Source organism: Cladophialophora immunda, assembly GCF_000835495.1.
Source record: "Cladophialophora immunda strain CBS 83496 unplaced genomic scaffold supercont1.4, whole genome shotgun sequence".
Taxonomy (NCBI): domain Eukaryota; kingdom Fungi; phylum Ascomycota; class Eurotiomycetes; order Chaetothyriales; family Herpotrichiellaceae; genus Cladophialophora; species Cladophialophora immunda.
The window spans coordinates 1,611,369-1,629,139 of NW_015622544.1; the positions used below are offsets into that span (position 1 = coordinate 1,611,369).

The 17,771-nt window shown below is 55.0% G+C and overlaps 6 protein-coding genes across 8 annotated transcripts; 2 read left to right on the forward strand and 4 right to left on the reverse strand.

The window, feature by feature from the left end:
- Window positions 1–199: 199 nt before the first annotated feature.
- PV07_06954 (uncharacterized protein) lies at window positions 200–1,475 on the reverse strand. The gene is made up of 2 exons (XM_016393989.1): window positions 859–1,475; window positions 200–769 (listed from the first exon to the last, which is right to left on the reverse strand). Exons 1-2 carry the CDS (start codon window positions 1,179–1,181, stop codon window positions 679–681), a joined length of 414 nt encoding a protein of 137 aa, XP_016247408.1. The 5' UTR covers window positions 1,182–1,475; the 3' UTR covers window positions 200–678.
- A 220-nt stretch (window positions 1,476–1,695) lies between these two features.
- On the reverse strand, window positions 1,696–3,529 carry PV07_06955 (uncharacterized protein). The gene has a single exon (XM_016393990.1). It carries the CDS (start codon window positions 3,274–3,276, stop codon window positions 2,236–2,238), a length of 1,041 nt encoding a protein of 346 aa, XP_016247409.1. The 5' UTR covers window positions 3,277–3,529; the 3' UTR covers window positions 1,696–2,235.
- A 280-nt stretch (window positions 3,530–3,809) lies between these two features.
- PV07_06956 (uncharacterized protein) lies at window positions 3,810–6,166 on the reverse strand. The gene is made up of 2 exons (XM_016393991.1): window positions 4,489–6,166; window positions 3,810–4,435 (listed from the first exon to the last, which is right to left on the reverse strand). Exons 1-2 carry the CDS (start codon window positions 5,900–5,902, stop codon window positions 4,110–4,112), a joined length of 1,740 nt encoding a protein of 579 aa, XP_016247410.1. The 5' UTR covers window positions 5,903–6,166; the 3' UTR covers window positions 3,810–4,109.
- Window positions 6,167–7,665: 1,499 nt separating this feature from the next.
- Window positions 7,666–10,547, forward strand: PV07_06957 (uncharacterized protein). The gene has a single exon (XM_016393992.1). It carries the CDS (start codon window positions 8,033–8,035, stop codon window positions 9,776–9,778), a length of 1,746 nt encoding a protein of 581 aa, XP_016247411.1. The 5' UTR covers window positions 7,666–8,032; the 3' UTR covers window positions 9,779–10,547.
- PV07_06958 lies at window positions 9,758–14,257 on the reverse strand. 3 transcript variants are annotated; one of them, XM_016393995.1, is made up of 5 exons: window positions 13,614–14,257; window positions 13,334–13,533; window positions 13,113–13,281; window positions 10,833–13,064; window positions 9,758–10,778 (listed from the first exon to the last, which is right to left on the reverse strand). In XM_016393995.1, the coding sequence occupies exons 2-5, from the start codon at window positions 13,367–13,369 to the stop codon at window positions 10,528–10,530; spliced, it is 2,688 nt and encodes an 895-aa protein (XP_016247414.1). In that variant the 5' UTR covers window positions 13,370–13,533; window positions 13,614–14,257; the 3' UTR covers window positions 9,758–10,527. The 3 variants fall into 3 exon arrangements, with proteins under 3 accessions (XP_016247414.1, XP_016247413.1, XP_016247412.1); XM_016393994.1 differs by having other exon boundaries at window positions 10,833–13,281; window positions 13,653–14,257; XM_016393993.1 differs by having other exon boundaries at window positions 10,833–13,281.
- A 2,001-nt stretch (window positions 14,258–16,258) lies between these two features.
- Window positions 16,259–17,694, forward strand: PV07_06959 (uncharacterized protein). The gene has a single exon (XM_016393996.1). It carries the CDS (start codon window positions 16,756–16,758, stop codon window positions 17,311–17,313), a length of 558 nt encoding a protein of 185 aa, XP_016247415.1. The 5' UTR covers window positions 16,259–16,755; the 3' UTR covers window positions 17,314–17,694.
- Window positions 17,695–17,771: the final 77 nt, after the last annotated feature.

The window sequence follows — 17,771 nt, forward strand, 5'->3', positions numbered from 1 at the left end:
CTTTGCCCCATTGAGCCGCCATGCAAATGACTCATCTGCATTGCCGAGACCACCAAGACCACCAAGGCCATACCTCCGAGTTACGAGCACAGAATATGCAGGAATCAATGCAAGAGTGCAAGAGATGGCTATCTTCATACTGTCTGACAATAATGGCAAAGGCTCTCCCATGTGCACTCTAATGAACGGCCCATGTACCAGCCAAGGGGTCCTGCGTGTTCCTGCTTGGATGTTGCCCTGACTCAGCATACTTGCTGCACTTTCGCACGAGGCGCCCTGTGGCACACAGCATGGCTGTCGGGTGTCTCAATGTGTGTGTCTGAAAGATTGATTGGCAGACAACACATGTACGGTCTCAAGAAGGTCACCAGATGTGGAAAGTTCAAGTTTTCTCGTTTCAGATCCTCTATGCTCGCCCATGGACAGACACAAAACACACGGGGAATACCCAATACCCAACAACAGCAACAGCCCGACCTGTCGATGCAACTCCCCCGACTCGTAGTTTTACCCAGTGTTTTTTTGCGTTTCAATCGTGAACAACGTTTAGCCACCCCCCCTTGTTGACCCGTGTAATCGAACAGAGCACCTCGACACCGCGCCCTCGCCTACTTCCCAGAGATACAAACAGGCGGTTGACTTCTGCCGAACATCCGCACTTCAACCCAGCACCTGGATCTAATGTTGAACCCGATCCTGCCCCTGTGCTTGCGCCTTGAGATTTTCTTTGGCGAGGGTCTTTGCGAACAGCGTCTGCGGCTTTGCACTCCTACACAGCTCGTTGGTGCAAGGTTAGCTGGAGCCCGCCAAAGGCATACAGAGGGGTTGTAACAAAAATGGGGGGGAATAAAAACGCACATGAACCGCCGACCCTTGATCTCACTCAGTTTCTTGGTCGTCGGGCTCCGGATCGCGTCCGAGGGCGAGATGTACGTCTGGCTCCCCGTGGTCTGGTTCTGAACCAGCATGGCCCCTCCTCTTTGCTGCGGGTGCTCGAATCGAGGCATCGTCATCGGCATCGCCACGACGACTCGGTGCGCATCCACGCCTGCGTCCGCCAACGCGAGCTTGTTGATTTTGTTGTTGTTGTTGTCGCCAGTCTCCGACTTTGACTTCGCGGGCGACGTCGGGTTGGGGGATCTCTCGGCCAGGGGCCCGGCGGGTGCTTTGGTCGGAGACATTGGATGCGAACCGCAGGCAAAAGCTGGATAGGAAGAACTCGTGTAGTAGTAGCTCGAGGTGGATTTCCTGGACTTTAGGGGCCTGTGTTGTGCCGGCGCACGATGTGGTTGACGGACGAGTTGGACCCGAAGGATCGAGTGTGCGTGGTGGCGTAATGCCAGTCGCGGCGTCTGCAGAGAAGCTAGAGAGGGGCCTGGCGTTTAAATGCAGCTCCCGGTGCTTCTAGGAGTCGGGCTCAGAAGGCTGTACGAGTATCTCTCGAAACAGTGGTTGGGCTGTACCTAATCGTCCTCTGTACCTACAGTAACACAGTAAAGAATTCGGACGGGTTGTTGAAATCGCGGCGAAAGGCAGTGTTTCCAATGACGTCAACCAGATCGAGGGACGGTTGGCAGGGCAACACAGCAAGCATTCACGCACGAACGTCTCGTATCTCGTATTCATTTTGCGCAGTGCCATCTCCTGGGTATTCAACGGACATACACATACGGAATCTTTGTAACACAACAGTGCCCCGTATTATTGTCCTGCAGGTGGATCAAGCATACAATGAATTTCTTTTGGCCCAGCACTTAGTATAGCATATACACCGTAGTTGCGACACTTTTATTTCCGCAAGATAGATCCCCATCCGCACCGACAGAACCAACCTTCAAAATCTCCTCCCCCAAAAAGCGCCAACCAGCTAGATGTGTAGATGTAGTTCATCCCAATGATATCCACCATTTTGAGCCTGTATGCAAACTTAGAAACCCGTTTCCAATTTTTTAAAAACAAAATCCACCACCCTTTTTGACGCTTCTAGACATGACAGAAGGTCTCCCAGAACCCACACTTCATCCTGCCGAATGCCACGCCAAACGGGTCTGACTGTTTCGTTCTTGAAATCTGGATATGACGGCAATCTCCTATATCCCTGGAAAGTTGGCCCGCTGCGCTGCAACTCCGAAGCCCATCTCCATAAGAAGCAACGATATGTCGTTTGTTGTTGAGACGGTGCTGTTTCTCTCTTCTTTTCCCAACCCAGCAAGATCAAAACCCAAGTGCCTGCCTCTAATCCACAATGGCGGAGTCGGAATCGTCGCCCTCGTCTTTCTGGTACATGAAGAACTGCACAAAGATGGCCATGTCCAACAACAGCGTCCCCAGGCTGCCGGCAATCCAGCTCGCGTTCACCGCAATATACCGCAGGTAGATGGACTTTGCCTCCCCCGGCAGGCAGTGCCCCGGTTGCCGACACACGGGCGAATACGCAAAGATGGACATGTCGTAGGTCAGGTTGCCGATGCACGCGAAGAGGAAGAACAACAGCGATACGCCCTCGGTGCTCTTCCGCTTGTAGTTGAGCAGGAGTTGCGGCACCCGCGATCCCAGGTACAGCACGGCGCAGAGGTAGCCGAAGATCTGGCCCAGGACGTCAAACTCCAGGGGCTGCGGCGGCTCGTCCTTGGTGCGGTGGTGCCGCTGCTTCTGCGCCCCGATCCACCAGCCAAACACCCCGGCGGCACAGACGAGGAGGATGGCAAAGGTGTTGAGCAGCGCCGCCTGCCACGCGGTGGTCGGGCGAATGTTCCTGACCGCCGGGGGGTCGGACGGCTTGGGGGGGTCGATGAGCGGCGTGACGGGAGACAGGTGGGCGCCTTCCACCGACAGGTGGCGGCGGAGATGCGAGATGGACGACGACCGCTCGTGCTCGTCCCTCGAAGGCGGCTGGGTCACCGAGCCGCTGTGCAGCAGCGGGCGCGTCTCGGCGTCGCCGTTCTGCGGGTGCGGGGGCTTGACGTAGTCGGTCAGGGTGAAGCCGCGGTAGTAGAAGCACTGGCCCAGCAGGACGATGTCGGCCAGGGTGTAGTAGACGGCCAGGATGACCATGGTGGGCAGCACGCCCTGCAGGACGGCGCCGAGGATGTTGAAGACGTCGCCGGCCAGCCAGACGACGATGAAGACGATCGACAGGCCCTCGGCCGACCCGCGCCGGAAGTTCTCGATGATCTGCGGCGAGAAGACCACGACCCAGCAGGCGATGGAGATGGAGCCGCAGATGCCGGACAGAGCTTCGATGTCGAGCGTGACGCCCTGTTGCGGCGGGAACATGATGGCGCACGATATCGATAAACCGCCACCAGGCGAAGAACCCAACCCACGCGGTGATGATTATTCCCTCAATATCCTTCTGCGCGAGGCGAGGATGAGAAGAGTCTTTGATAGAGACAGACCAAGTGTAGAGAGAGAGAGGGAGAGAGCGCGCGCGAGTGTAGGAGAAGAGCCCCAAAATGGTCAATGTAACTGATGACGAGGGGGGAAGATTTTGCGGAGGAACGAGGAGAAAGAAAATGATGGAGATGGAGATGGAGGCGAAAATAAAAAAGGGCGAAATCTCTGCTGCCGGTGCCGAAAAAAGGCGACTTTTTTTGTATGTAATAACAACGCAGAATCCGGGGTAATTAATCCCATCTCGATGCTAGACTCCGAATACCACACCCGCCCCCCCTCCTCATCAAGATCCGATCTAGACTGGACTGGGTAATCATTCGCGTGTCCCCTTATGCAGGTACGAGACGATACGGACGCCCTTATCTCTCTAGGGAGCTTACTAGAAGATTAACCTCGATACAATATAGAGACAGAGACACAGGGAGAAAGAAAGAAATAGGATCATTACCTCTATCTCAACAATCCTCTTCCCATCCATGTACAACCCGCAGAACCTCCCCAAAGGGCCGTGGACATATATATAAATGCACAAGAAAATAACTCAATCATCAACGCCGAAATGCTTTTCCCGCCCGTAGGTGGATATACCAAAGTCATGCCCCGTTCTCTGAGGACCTCCTCCCAAATCAAATGCATATAGTGTACGAGGACGCCTGCAAAAAGCTCCCATCCGGTTTCATCCAGAATAGTCATAACATAGGTAGCCACTGTCATTACTTCCTTTTGCCGCCGCACCCAAATAATGCCATGAATCCTCCTCCACCACCGCCCCCACTACTCCCACCACCTCCTCCACCGCTCCCGCCGACCTCTTGGCTCGCATTTTCCTTGTCTGTGGCCGGGTCCGCCTCCTTGTCGCCGAGTTCGATGCTGCTGAGGTCCTTGGTGTTCTCGAGCCACTGCAGGTCCTGTTGCGTGTTGATGCCCAGGCCGGCCTCGATGCTGGTCCCGGGCTTTGCGAGCCATTCTTTCAGCTCCTTGGTCGTCGACTCGCTGACTTTGTTGGCCTGCATCTTGCTCCACGTGGTGAAAAGGTGATCTACGGGACAGGGTTAGCCGTGTTCACGAGACCGGCGACAGTTTTCATCTTACCATATTCTGCGACCACCTTCCGCAGCTCTCGTAGGATTCGCGTCTTTTGCAGCATCTTCTCCGACGCACTGCCCGGCGAGTTCGAGCTTTCCAGCTTCAGAAGCTCCTTCTCCAACTGCGAGATCTCGTCTTGCAGGCACAGGAGGAGTCTCACGTGCACGGCGTCGAATCGTCGGCATATGATCGTGTTCTTCTCGGCCATGAACGACGCCATCTCTGCGTGTTCATACGGTCGAAAAGAAGCCATTGTGGAAGGGACCGGTTCTTCGATGGGGGCCTGTATCGCCCTCTGCGAATTGCCTTCGCGTGTCGACGGCCTTCGAATCTGTGCTCCGGGCGGTAATTGAGGGAGTGGTGTTGTCGGTGCGGGCGTCGGCACCTGGGAATCATAGATGGTCGATCGCGGTGTGGTTGCTCGCGAGTCGGTCGATTTCCTGGATTTGTTGCGGATGGACGGAGGGCGTGGGATGATCTCGGCGTCATCCGAGCTCGAGTTGCGCTGTGACCGTAACGAGACGTTTGACGGGTGTGAATGAAGGGCTCGTTGGCGCCGTTCAGACGCCGTCGACTTTGTAGGTTGAAGCTTCTGCGAGGCTTCGGCCTGTCGAGGCGCCTCGGTGGGCGGCAACTTCGGAGATGGTAGAGGTTGAGCCACGGGAGTGGTCGTCGGCATAGTTGGTCCCAGCCGGGGCGACTCCTGCGGTGTCTGAGGCAGACTGGGGACTAATGGCCGCCCAGCTGTCGTGGCGACGGATGCCACATGTTTTCGGTTATACTTGGATGTCGGTGGGAGCACCGTGCTCTTCTTGGTCATGGTGGAAATCATCGACGACCGAGTGGATGGGTTCACCATGGACTCTCCAAACGGCTCCGGGGGCGGCAGTGGGTGACCCAATTCTCGCTCCTCCACGACACTTGCAGTTTCGTGCTCGTCGCTGTTGGGGGAGCTGCCCGTGTTGTCTGCAGGACCCTCTGTATTCACCGATATCTTCTCTTCGCTCGACGCCGCGGTGGTGGACGTGGTCTGACGATTATGGCCCTTCGCGGTGCCATCCTGAGAAGCTTGGACAGGACCTCCTATGCTGGGCAATGGTTCGATGCTGTCCTGGGGGCTCTGCGACCTCGAGTCCGAATCCGACGCCACGCTCTCGGGTGCCAGAGAACTCTTGGAATAGGTGTGAGAAAAGCCTGGGCGCGGCTTTGGAGAGCTGGCCTGGGTCGGGAAGAGGGAGAACGAGGCGGGCGGCGGAGGGTAGGTTGATACCTCCTTCTCTGTCGGGGACAAGGGCGGTTTGTAGGCAGCGCTGTCCAGCACCGGAATCCAATTCGGGTCGTGTATGTCGACCGGTGTCGTCGTGTTGTAGTAGGAGCGCCGTCCCGTGGGTAGCTCTACCGGTGCCACCGCAGCAGCCATAATGCGAAGATGCCTTTATCCGGTCGGTCCCTTCTCTTCAGTGCCACCTAACAGTTAGGCAGCGAGGACCCAGCAGCAGAAAAACCCCAACAATCCTGTACCAGAGAACCACGGCGTGGACTACGCATCTGGCACGTTCGATAAGAGACGCGGAGAGAACAGGTGAACTGCACGTTGGTCCGGATCAGATAGGTAGCAGCTTACCGGTCAGCGAGCGAGGAAGCAGGATTTCTTTCGGAAACGACTATTCCCACGACGAACGGGTTTTTGGGGGGGGGGGGGGTCACGATGGCTTGAACATCCGCGCCGTTGAGCAATTGAGCATTATTCCCAACTGGTAGACACGACCATGCCACATTGGCTTTGGGGCTAGTGTCCAGGAGCATCCACCTGGCGTCGCACCCATGACGCCGGGCTGAAGCCACAGGGGGCGGAACCCAGGGCTAATCGACGGGTGATCAGAGAGAAACCAAGCTCGATGAAGCCCGGATGAGGCAAAGCGTGCGAGATGGGCGTTGAGGGACAAGGGAGAGTGAGTTACTGAAATGGGATGGGTGTAGCCTCATCCAGCCTGGTGAAGCACTCGGGTGGCGGTTAGCCAGAAGATTACCATACTTGCTACAAATCCTCGTTAGGACCGAGTAGTCGTAGTCGTCTGCTTCCCTGCCGTGCTCCACCAGGCTGAATTCCATCCAGTGTCCATTTCAATGATCCATCTGGTCCTCTTGCCGGCAATCCGTTCGGGTGCCGTGCTTCTACTAGACCTTATTCAGCCCACGCGGCATGGGAGGGGCCTCGGGTTGGAAGAAAATAAATAAATAAAAAAATTGCAGCTGGAATCCATGTCGCAGATCCTAGACAAGGGAGCAAGCGACATTACGACTATTGTGCTGACGAGGCTTGGGAGGGGGCACGGGGGTTTGTAAACAAAGAAATTTGCTCTTGGGGGCTCTTGGGCGTAGTCATGATTACCTACTCGCACTGTCGTCCCTTATCTCTGTCTGTCCCAAGCCAGTGCTGTAGCATCGACAAACAACAGAGGGACTCAACAAAAGCCCATGGTGACTGTGGCTAGGCACGGGCTACGGCGACAGTTATGACCGTTGCAAATCTGGAGCCCCCCAGAACAAGGCATCAACATGGTGATCAACGCCTCGAAGGGAGAGGGAGGCCATTTCTCTGCTTCCCGCGTCCCACAGCATTGGCGCGTTCTCCGTCCAATTCCCCTGGTCCCGCTTCTTGCACAACGGCGTTGGGGGCTAAGGCCCGTGTTCTGAAGATCAGCCTCGCTACTGTTGCTACGAGCAGCTAGTCGAGGGGTCTCTCGTGTATTCGGTAGAAAACAAGGCACGCCACGAGAACGCACGAATAATAATAATGATGATGATGATGATGATGTTATTAAAAGCAGGTGTTCATGGCTAGGTGTGCACGAGTAGCGAGTACTCCGTACCTCGTAGGCGAAGTGCAATCTTGCGTGTTGTCGAGAAGGATTCGCTCGCCAAAAGCCTCAGGATGCTACTAGTAATGTTGTTGACGAGCATCACATGTTTGGGCCCTTAGCCATCTCCCTCTGGTGTTGTAGGGGCCTCATAGCAAATGCAGGGAGCGAGAAGGACGGCCTTACTTGGCCCCAAACCCCTACGACAAGCATAGTCACGATGGAGGCATGAAACAGACAAACGGAACTGAAGAATGGCGGTCTGCTGATATATAGTCGCGAACAGGCCACCTCCCCTAAGAGCATCCGTTACCACCGCCAACTAATCCCTAATATAAGCAGCCAGACTGTTCTTCTCCGACTCTGCACGGGATCCATCTGCCTCTGCCTCTGCTGCTGCTGCCAATGAATTCGCTAAGAAGCCGAACCGACTAATCGGAACAACAGGCTGATAGGCGTCCCAGTGGGTGCAACAGGACGAGACTTCCGGCCATGGCTCGCCTAAACAACCCACCTCACCGTCCGTCCCAACTACTCGGCTGAGCAAAGACCATGATCCATCCCAAGAAAAAGAACTCAGACCGAGATTTGCTGGTTTTCTGCCCTGTCACGCATGCTCCCAGGCTTTATTGAGCCGTTGACATCGTGGTGGAAAGGGCTCCAGGCGAGATGAGCACCGTCACCGGGCGATGGATCGTACGCCTCCACAACCAACACCCGTCATGTCTCCGTCTTGTCGAACCAAGTCGAAGACCGGCTGCAGGACCTGCAAAATCCGGAAGATCAAATGTGACGAGCTGATGCCGGAATGCCGGCGCTGCACCTCCACAGGACGCAAATGCGACGGCTATGGGATATGGGGAGGCGGAGGCGGAGGACGAGGACGAGGAGGAGATGGGAATAATACATCCCAACAACGCCATCGTCCCCAGCTCTCGAGGAACGCTCTCGCAGAATACTCGTACCGTGCTGACCCCACCCTCGCCCGTCCTAGGACCTTCTGTGTCTACCCAGCTAGCGCCCTGGACGCCGACGAAAAGGCTCATCTGGAGTGGTTCTGGTGCCGCACGGCCAGGAAGCTCCAGGGGGCTTTTTTCTCGGACGCTGGCAACGCCCTGTTGTTCCAGGCCAGTGCCGCCGAGCTGGCCGTGACCCATGCCGTGCTGGCCCTATGCTCGGTCCACAAGCGCGCGGATGTGTCTCTCCTGCGGCAGCGCGAGGAGCGGTTCGCCCTGGTCCAATATAACAAGGCCATCAAGTACCTGCAGCCCCGGCTCATGGCCAGCGACCGCACGTCGCTCCGACTCTGTCTCCTCTCGTGCATCGCCTTCATCCACTTGGAGTTCTTTCGCAGCCACTACCAGACCGCCAGGAGTCATCTGGAGCACGGACTGAGAATGTTGGACTGCCTCGAAGCCCTCTCAAGCTCCAACAGTCACGAGGGCGTTGACGGCAGGCCCAACCGCTCCTTTATTGATGACTGGATCGTGCGCAATCTGAGAGGACTGTACGTGCAGTCGATGTTGTTCGGACAACAACCCCCCCGTCCTTGGACTGTGGTCGATGGCTCGAAACACATCTTGGAGATTGCAACCTTCTCCTCGGCGCACCAGGCGAGGGAATACATGGAACTCCTGCTCCTCAGAATCTGCCGACTCACAGAGCCTCACGCGCGGCAATCCCCAACTCCGTCCGACGGGACCTGTTCGCCTCCCTGTCAGCCCAAGGACGTGGCGCGCGATCTCCAGGCCTGGAAATCCATTCATGACAGGACGATGGCCAAGCTCCGGTCCACGATGAACGGGCTGGAGGTCTTCGCCCACCGCCTGCTGTGCGTCTACCACACCATGGCCGAGATCATGGTCGCCACCACGGGCTGCGACCCGCGGGGGGAGTCGAGATTCGACCATCAAACCGCCCGCTTCACGACCATCGTCGCGCAGACGCTCGACCTCCGCCACATCGCGCTGACGAGCAAGGTGCGTCAGAAGTTTTTCGGCACCGAGGAGGGGCTCTCGCACTCGATCGCCGACATGGGCCTGATGGCGCCGTTGTTCTACGTCGCCGTCAAGTGCCGGGTGCACTGCCTCCGAGTGCAGGCCATCCGGTTGATCGCGGATGTGCCGCGCAAAGAGGGCATCTGGGACGCTACCCTCGTCGCGCAGATTGCCAGGAAGGTCATGGCGGTGGAAGAAGCCGACATCGGCAGCTCCGACGTGTCCGACGATGACCTCCCCGGCCTGGATGTCGCCTATGCGCAACTCCAGTCGCTCCCAATCAGCCGAGTGTCGTTTCCCTCAGCATGTCGGCGGGTGGAAGCAGTTGACGTCCTGCTACCCGATGGTCCTTGGGATCCTGTCGTCCTGAAATGCAGTTCCCAAGACAACAGCCAGTTGGACACGTACCTCATTGACCGGCATGAGGTTGGTATCTGAGTCCCGAGCAGATTAACGACGAGCATGAACGAATGAATGACAGCTTCTGGCAGTGCACGAGGTATTCCGGCACCGGGCACGAAGAACTCACGCCAAAACCTCTACTAAAACGACCATCATGGCAGTTGAATGCAAGAATTTCCCATATTCTCATAATACCCAAGTTCCTTTCGCGCTCCTCCTTTGCCACAGAGCCCATGAGGGCCCCTGCATCTGGGTCCCAGAATCCAATCCGTGTTCAAATCATCCTTTGTTTCCATATGAGACGCGGTTCAGAGATTCCTCTCATGATGCTTCATGCCAAAACAATACAGATCCCATCTTCCTTGGTCAACCAAAACAATATATACCCATACCGCCTCACCCCTCTTTGCCTTTGCTTATCCTTAAAGTCTGAGGGGTATCCAAGAGTCATTGTCGTCAAATGTCATTTCATAAAAACTGTTCCAGATGTTGCCAGGTGTATGACACCCGGCGGAAAATATGTTCTCCGTCATACCGATCCATTCCCAAAACTCCCTACTTGAATAAACCCATATAGAACCGCAGCAGACGTGTCTGGGTATCGTGACAATTCTATATCGAACGCGCCACAGTCGGATGTCTCATGCATCGGTCAGACACCATCTCCAAAACTCCTCACGTGGTCGCGAGGAAAAGTGAAGGCTAAAGATGAAATGAAGAACTTCGAAGGACTCGTGTGCAGCGTGTCCGACCGCAAAGTGACTTGTTGAAAGCTCTGAATGCCGCTATTTGATGTCCGAGGGATGCGAAGGAGGGGTCTCGCCGTCGACGGTGCTGCTTGCATTCGTGCTAGGTAGTGTCGAGCTGCGGCTGCTGGCTGTCGAAGTAGTAGATGGTCCATTGCCGCCAAACAGAAGCTTCTCAATGGCCGTGACCTGCTTGCCATAACTGGTACGGCGAAGAACAGGATAGTTCTGCTCCATATCCGCCCTTAACGCGAGAAGATCAGAGCCTTGCAGCTGGCCAAACACCTTTTCTACAGACAAATTAGTACAAGTCGACGGTGGGTGTCGGGCATCGCCAGACTTACGCAAGACATAGTTGCCATATTGGTCTCTCATCAATCCAAGAATTGGACTGACGCCCTGCTCGTTTGGTGCTGTCAAGCCACGAAGAATCTGTGCACGTTGATCCTCATCTGCACAATCAATACTCTTTTCCACAATATTGCTGGCAAATTTGTGCTTGGAGAATGCCAGAAGCTGTTGAAGGACGATATTGACAACCTGGCGACGATCCTGAGGCTCACCGTTTTGGATGATGTGCTGCACGACGTAGTTCCCATAGGAGTCGCTGATGAGGGGGAGAATATGTTCGAGAAGCTCGTCTAGAATCACCCGTTTAGCCTGTGGTTGACAATGTTCCAGCATTCGTTGAACCACTCGACATCCATATTGGTGTGTTGACATCTTGGCCATTTGGCCTCTGTGCGCGTCGACAATAAACTGAATATGTTCACCTGGTATACGCTCGATGGCCTTCTGCACAACATGGTTGCCGTTCTGATCTTTGACAACCTTCAGTATTTGCAAATTGGGTCCATCCAATTCTTTCACCAAACTGGCTTGCTGGTCGGTCAAGACGTGTTCAAAAGCCTTCTGAACCACACGACATCCATACATTTGCATCGACAAGTGCAGGACATGGCCTTTCATTTGATGGGCAAGGATTTTCTTCTGCGTCTGATTGCCATGTTCGAACATTTTCTGAATGACGTAGTTCCCAAATACGTCTGTCATGAGTTGCAGCAAGTTTGGCTGGATTTCCTTGAAAATCTGCTCTTTCTCGTCGCTGTTGGCCGTCTCCAGTTTCTGCTGAATGAAGCGCGACCCGTGCTGATCACCACTGAATTCGACCACGTAGTTGTAGATATCTTTGAGCTCAAATCGTCGATTAGTCTTGCTGTTCATACGAAACTCCTCAAGCAAAGGGCTTCTGACAATGTGACTTTGGTCGGGTTCGCGAATTGGCATTCGAGGGCCCGCAGGGTAGTTGGTGATCCCGGAATGTCCATTCCCGATGTAGGGATGTGCCAGTGGATTCATTCGCATTGGCTGGACTGGCATTTGGGTATCATACTGAAATCCGTTGCCCACTGCTGCCTGAAGGGATGCGGGTGCATACATGGCTTGATCATAGCCAAAAATCTCAACATTTGTAAACTTGCGGTCGAACATGAAGGGGTCGTGATGCGAGGTACGGCTCGAGGCACCACTTCCCGGAGTGCTGCGGATTGAGTGAGGCCCTGTTGGAGGCGTGCCAGTGGTTGAGTAGTATGGACTATTCAGACTGCTCCGGTACTCATTTTGAAGTGAGGGGAGGTTCCCACGGCCACCATACTGAAAGCCGCCATAATGTGGAGCCGCTTGGGGATCTAACCGTGAACCAACATCTGGGACATGTGCGATTGGCGGTTGAAAGTTGCTCTCCATCGGATGGAAGGGGGCGCTCGACTGAGAAGAGGCTTGTATCGGGCCGTGATGGATATCGCGTTGGTATTGTGACGGGATTTTCCGGACAGGAGCAATTTGAGCAGTGCCCTGATCAAAATTCAACAATTCCAGAGCTCTCACGGTCTCGTCGTACTTCTGTTTTGAGGATGGATGGTATTGTTCGACATGCTCCGCATTCAACAGCCGGCCGTTCCGTTTCGCATACGTGGGCGAGACAGGGTTGTAGCGCGAGAGGTTCCCAGCCGTCATCCCATTAATTTCCCTCGTCACCCCATGACTGTCATGCAGAGGCAAAACGTCGGTGGTTCCATTGATAGCCGAAAGACCGTGCAGAGGTTGACCCTGTCCATCCTCAAACTCCTGAAGCGAAGCAAAGATGCCATTCGAGTGGAAGGCATTTGAGTTGAAGACCTGAGCTTGAGCATCGACCTGGTTACGGCCAAAAGTGGAGGCTCGGCTGGGAGAAGGGAGGACACGAGGGCCGGCTGTGATGGCGCGGCGGAGATGTGGTCCATCGAACGAAGTTTCTTCCACGTCGGGAGCACTGCCCGCAAACAAGCTCGATTCCTGCGGACCACCATTGTTCCCGCTGACGGCGAAATCCAGCATCTGGTTCTGTCTCTGCTTGGTTGGCGACAGAGGTTGGCCTCTCTGTCTTGACGGAAAGCCGATAGTGGACGAGGTCTGGGCCCAGGGCATCTTCGACTGGGAGGCATTTTCATCGTTGAGGTCGATGGACGTCAGTAACGAAGATGAGGCGGTCTTGGATTGACCATAACTTGAGACAGAGCCTTGACGGATGGGGGATGCTAGCGAACGGTCAGTAGACATGTCAGCCTCGCGAGGCCCCAACATACGCCTTATCGGCTCGCTATCAACGCGGGCCTCGAGTAAGGACTTGCTGGTGCCCCATATTCGACTTGAAGCATTCCAAGCACTCTTTCCCAGTTCGTAATCGGCGCCCTGCCCAAGAGGCTGTTTGGAGGATGGAATCCGTTCAAATGCTGCGACTCGGCCGTTTCTCGCCTGACACGCAGTCATCAGCCCCCACTTCTGTTCGATCCCCAAGAACACTCACCGTGTCTAGTGTGGCTCCGGTCTCCATCATGGTCATTTTGCAGTTCAAAGTATGAACAAAGGGACAAGCTGGTCGGTCGGCGAAGTGTGCGTGGCGGGGTGAAATGTGCAGAGGGCCTGTTGGTCTGGAGAGGGGTTCTTGAGGATATGAACTGGACGTCCTGGACCAGCAAGGAAAAGGGAAAGGAAGTAGTTTATCGACTATCGACAGCAGTAGAGTCAGCTGGGGCTTGTGCGTGCAGATAATATGATCCCGGGGGACAAGAGGGGCGGATGTGTACCAATATTTGTGAATGTGCAGGGAGAGGATGTACACCAACCCGCGGGAAATTATAATATACCCCGTTGTAGATACAAGGAGGAGAAAAGGAAGGAGGCCGAGAAATTAAAGAAGGAGGAGATGTGATCGGTACGAAGCAAGGTTTGGCAGAGTCATGTACCCCTTCGTTGGCCAGCAAAGCAATGGTACAATTCTCCCAGCAGGCAGCCGCAGGGCAAATGAGAAATCAAGGCCTGAGCCTGATGGCGCCGTAGACGGGTAGCCGCAGGACACGGGCGAGGGAATATCTGCCAGCAGACATGCGCCTCGACCACGGCTTGCGCGCATGGAGCAAGGGATGGAAAATATGACGGGACGAGGGGTGGAAGTTGTGGAATGCTGCGTCGCCGGGTTTGTGCAAGGCGAGTCGCAAATTCGGGTGGGGTGGCGGGCGCAGGTGAGGGAGGGAGACGACCTGAGATATTCGGATGCGGGTTGGAGGGTGGAGCAAGGGCAAACAGAATCCAAGGAGAAAAAGAGGGCCTGCTAACAAGGAAGGGATAAATCTGGGCTGCAAGAAACGAAGAGGAAGAAACGATCAAGGTGCAGCACAACGGGTTACACGAAGAAGACTGGCAAACAGGTACCGGTGAAGGGCCAAAGATGATGTATCAGAAAAGTTGAGCGGATGATGGAACAAAGAGTTTCCAGCGGGTGACGGTCGAGAGAGTTAGGCCTAGCCGTTTGGATGATGCGCAGGGCAAGGCAGGGCCGCAGGGGAGATAGGCGGCACCACCCCAGATCGACAGAAGGGCTAGGCACCCACTAGGCTAGAACCCGTTCAGAATCGGGGCATTCCTAAGCCCAACACAGCTGCTTCTCCAAGTTCTAGGTGCCACTGCAGTGGGCCTCTGCCGTTTGGCGTCTTCGGGTGGCTTGCCTTGCTGATGGCCCATGGGTTCTTTGTCTGGAGCCTCTGGGTGCTTGCCCATCTGCCAACAAATCGGGGGCCACCACCCAGAAATGCCTCCAACCTTGAGGGCGACTACTCCCAGCGCTCTTCGGAAAGACCCAAAGAGTTTAGGCTGACCGCCAACACGTCCAGAAACCCAAAGTCGCAGCACTGCAAGGGGGAGGGAGCCAAGGGAGTCAGCCTCCTACTGCTTCTCGGTAATGCTGCTACGACGTGTCCAAGCCAACTGTGCCTACTTGTAGGTAGTAATTGTTTTGAGCCCTTTCTGGATTTTCTGGTGGTTTCACGGCACAACCCTGTGCGTGCATCTGACTGCTTTGGGTGGTTCCACATGATTCTTCTCTCAACAACTCCCATGTGGGAAGTATCAAGTAGGTCCTGAGGTCGCCAGTAGCATCAGTTCACCCAGCTGTAGCCTGATGAGCTGACTCAGAGATGACACGGGGGACAATCAGATGGGGTTCTGTCTCCATGCTCTTCCCCTCTCCTCTGTTGTTTGATTTCTCTTGGTTGGATCCTTCCAGGCTGATTCATTATGCAAAACTACACTGACTGGCCATGTGCGGAGGATTTTGCCCTGCCCCGGAACAAAAGACACGAAACGGCAGAATATGGTGACGTGGCAAGAGAGTGACGGTCACTGCTTGGACAGGCGGACCGAGAGCACTCTGGCAGCGTACAGTAGCTATTGGTGCGTGCAGCAGGGCAGGCTTAGCTACTTGGGATGGTCTTTCATGCAAACAAGCAGAATGAGCCACCAGAGATATGAGGGCCAGAGTTTGTGTGCTAGGTACCGGTATCTCCCACCTAGATGTATTCCCTCAGTCCCAGCAGCGAGCTAGAGATATAGACTGGGACATGTCGATATCCGTTGGTACATCCTAGCTCTGCTTCCGTGGATCCTAAAGCTCAAGGGCACTGGACACTGGACACTCATCCTGAGTTTGCTTTATGCGCGCTGAGGCAGCCAAGGGGCGTTGCCGTGAGAGGGCCCGGGAGAACAACCGAGCTTGAACATATCGCTTACAGGAGCCATCGAAATTCTCTGAAAATGGTGGCAAGGATGAGGACTTATATACTCGTGGAATCGTTGCTTTCCGTGGTTCCTTCAAGTTGTTTCACGAGAGAGGAAGCCAGGGAGAAAAGGATGGATAATCTCACAGTTGGAAATGAAGAGCAAGTGGCAACGAGTGTGATTTGTTTGTTGATGGATTGCCATTTCCAAGCCTCCCACGCCTAGCCACTGAGATGGATCGTAGCTCTAAGCTCCGTGCGCCGACCTTTGCTGGCCCTTACGTGGCTCCCTCCACCCGGGACCTGGGCCCTATTGGCCCAGTCAAGGCGCCCAGCGAGATTGGGGCTGTTGATTGGCAGCGTCGATCCACCACAGGGTAAGCGGCGAGTGGCCTCTGGTGCCATCGGTGCTCCGAACCCCGGCCAGGCTGTGGATGCTGGTGACCGTTTGGGCGGCACTGTGGCTTGCAAAGGCCCAGCCTGCGCCCAGCATGTGCCCTGTAAATGGCTTGGGCGGTTGTGGGCGGGGCGCTGAGACTCTCTTCGACTCGCTGTCACAGGCCAGAACCCGGCAAATTGAGTGTCAGGCTTGATCTGCGCAGTGGAACTCGCTGCTCCATCGACATCACCCAGCAAGCCAGGCGGCCTTTGTCAATAATATTATCATCTGCTAGTCGCTCCCTCTCTACCATCAACAACTCTTCTCGAAGTTTGGTGCTCTACACAATCCTCTCCTCCCTCTCTTTTCTTGCACTCTGCTTTACGCTTGTTGGCAGCATCCAGCTTCACTCTTTTGCTGGATCCTCGCCGTCCGTTCTTTCCCAATCTACCCGCTAGCTCACAGTGTTGGAGATAAGGTTGCTTCCGCCTGGTGCCAAAAAGGCCGTGCCCGCGTTGACGTGCTGCTCGGACTTCCTGCAGACTCTGCATTGGCTTTCGGACTCTTATCAGCAGTTTCTACACCTCCCAGCCTGACAAAGGACGATTGATCTGAGACCTCGACGCTCTTAAGAAGCTCACGATCAGCCCGCGGCCCCCAAATCCATCCCGCATTCCCATCGCAGTGCCAGACTCCGATCTCCGACTGGCCCTCACCTCAGCCTCATAGCTAGATCTATATTCGTCTGCGTCCTCGAAGGACGCCTCAAGAGCCTACGACGACTGCAGAGCTGGGGTCATGGGCTCATTAAAATACGCATATCTTCTACGTCGTGATGGATCCGACTTCACGGACGGCGGACCACCATATTCCATGAATCAGCTACTGTTTGTCCTCTTTACCCTCGTGCTCATGGCTGCCCTGTGTTCCCTGGCCCTCGTCTACCTTCGTCGGCGACGACTGGCCAGCCAGCGAGGGACACTACTGCCGACTCACCACCAGACGTCGCATCATCGCTCTCCATCCATCAGCCATTTCGGTCGCCAGGACAAGAACGAGTCCATTTTTGTTTACGATGAAAAGATGAACTTGATCCACAACTCTTCGAGCCCTCCATCCGCAGCAGTCCCAGAAATCCACATCACCTTCCCTGACGAAGAGGGCAAGTCTGGCCTGCAGAAAGGACGTGTCGTCGTGGTCCACGTTACCGATTCGGGAAGTGTCGGCATGGAGCCGCTCACCCAGGAGAATCTGCCACCTTATCAGAAGGAAGACGGCGAGCGATTTCAATCTCTCGACCTCGAACGGATAGGTGGGCTCAGGGAAAAGGAACCATTGAGCCAGAGGTTCTCATGAGCCAAGTCACCACCTGTCTTCCAACATGTCCTCCCGATGGACAAAATACCCCAACCGGCGGGAGGAGCCAGCATTGCTCCTTGTACTCAATAATGCGGCAACACAGTCCATAATATTCGATACCGCCGCGATAATTGATTGTGTGGGGGCCATCATTGTGATGGTTATCACACCGCCACGATGATTGTACAGAAAGCTAATATTGGGGGGCGGATCATGTTCATAGAAGCCCTTGAATGGGAATTTTGTACATATTGTATAGTCGACAGGCATCTCTGCGGCGTGACAGGGCCCGTGTGCCTGAATTCAATATGAAATGTTGAGATGTTGCAACTCGAGCATTTCTCGATTCCAATGCGTCCAGAGAAACTTGTCCGTCGGTCCAGGCCGAGTCGTGCTCGCCTGCAGCTAAAAGGTAGCTTTTCTCTGGTACGTGTGATTTGTGCCATTTTGTAGAA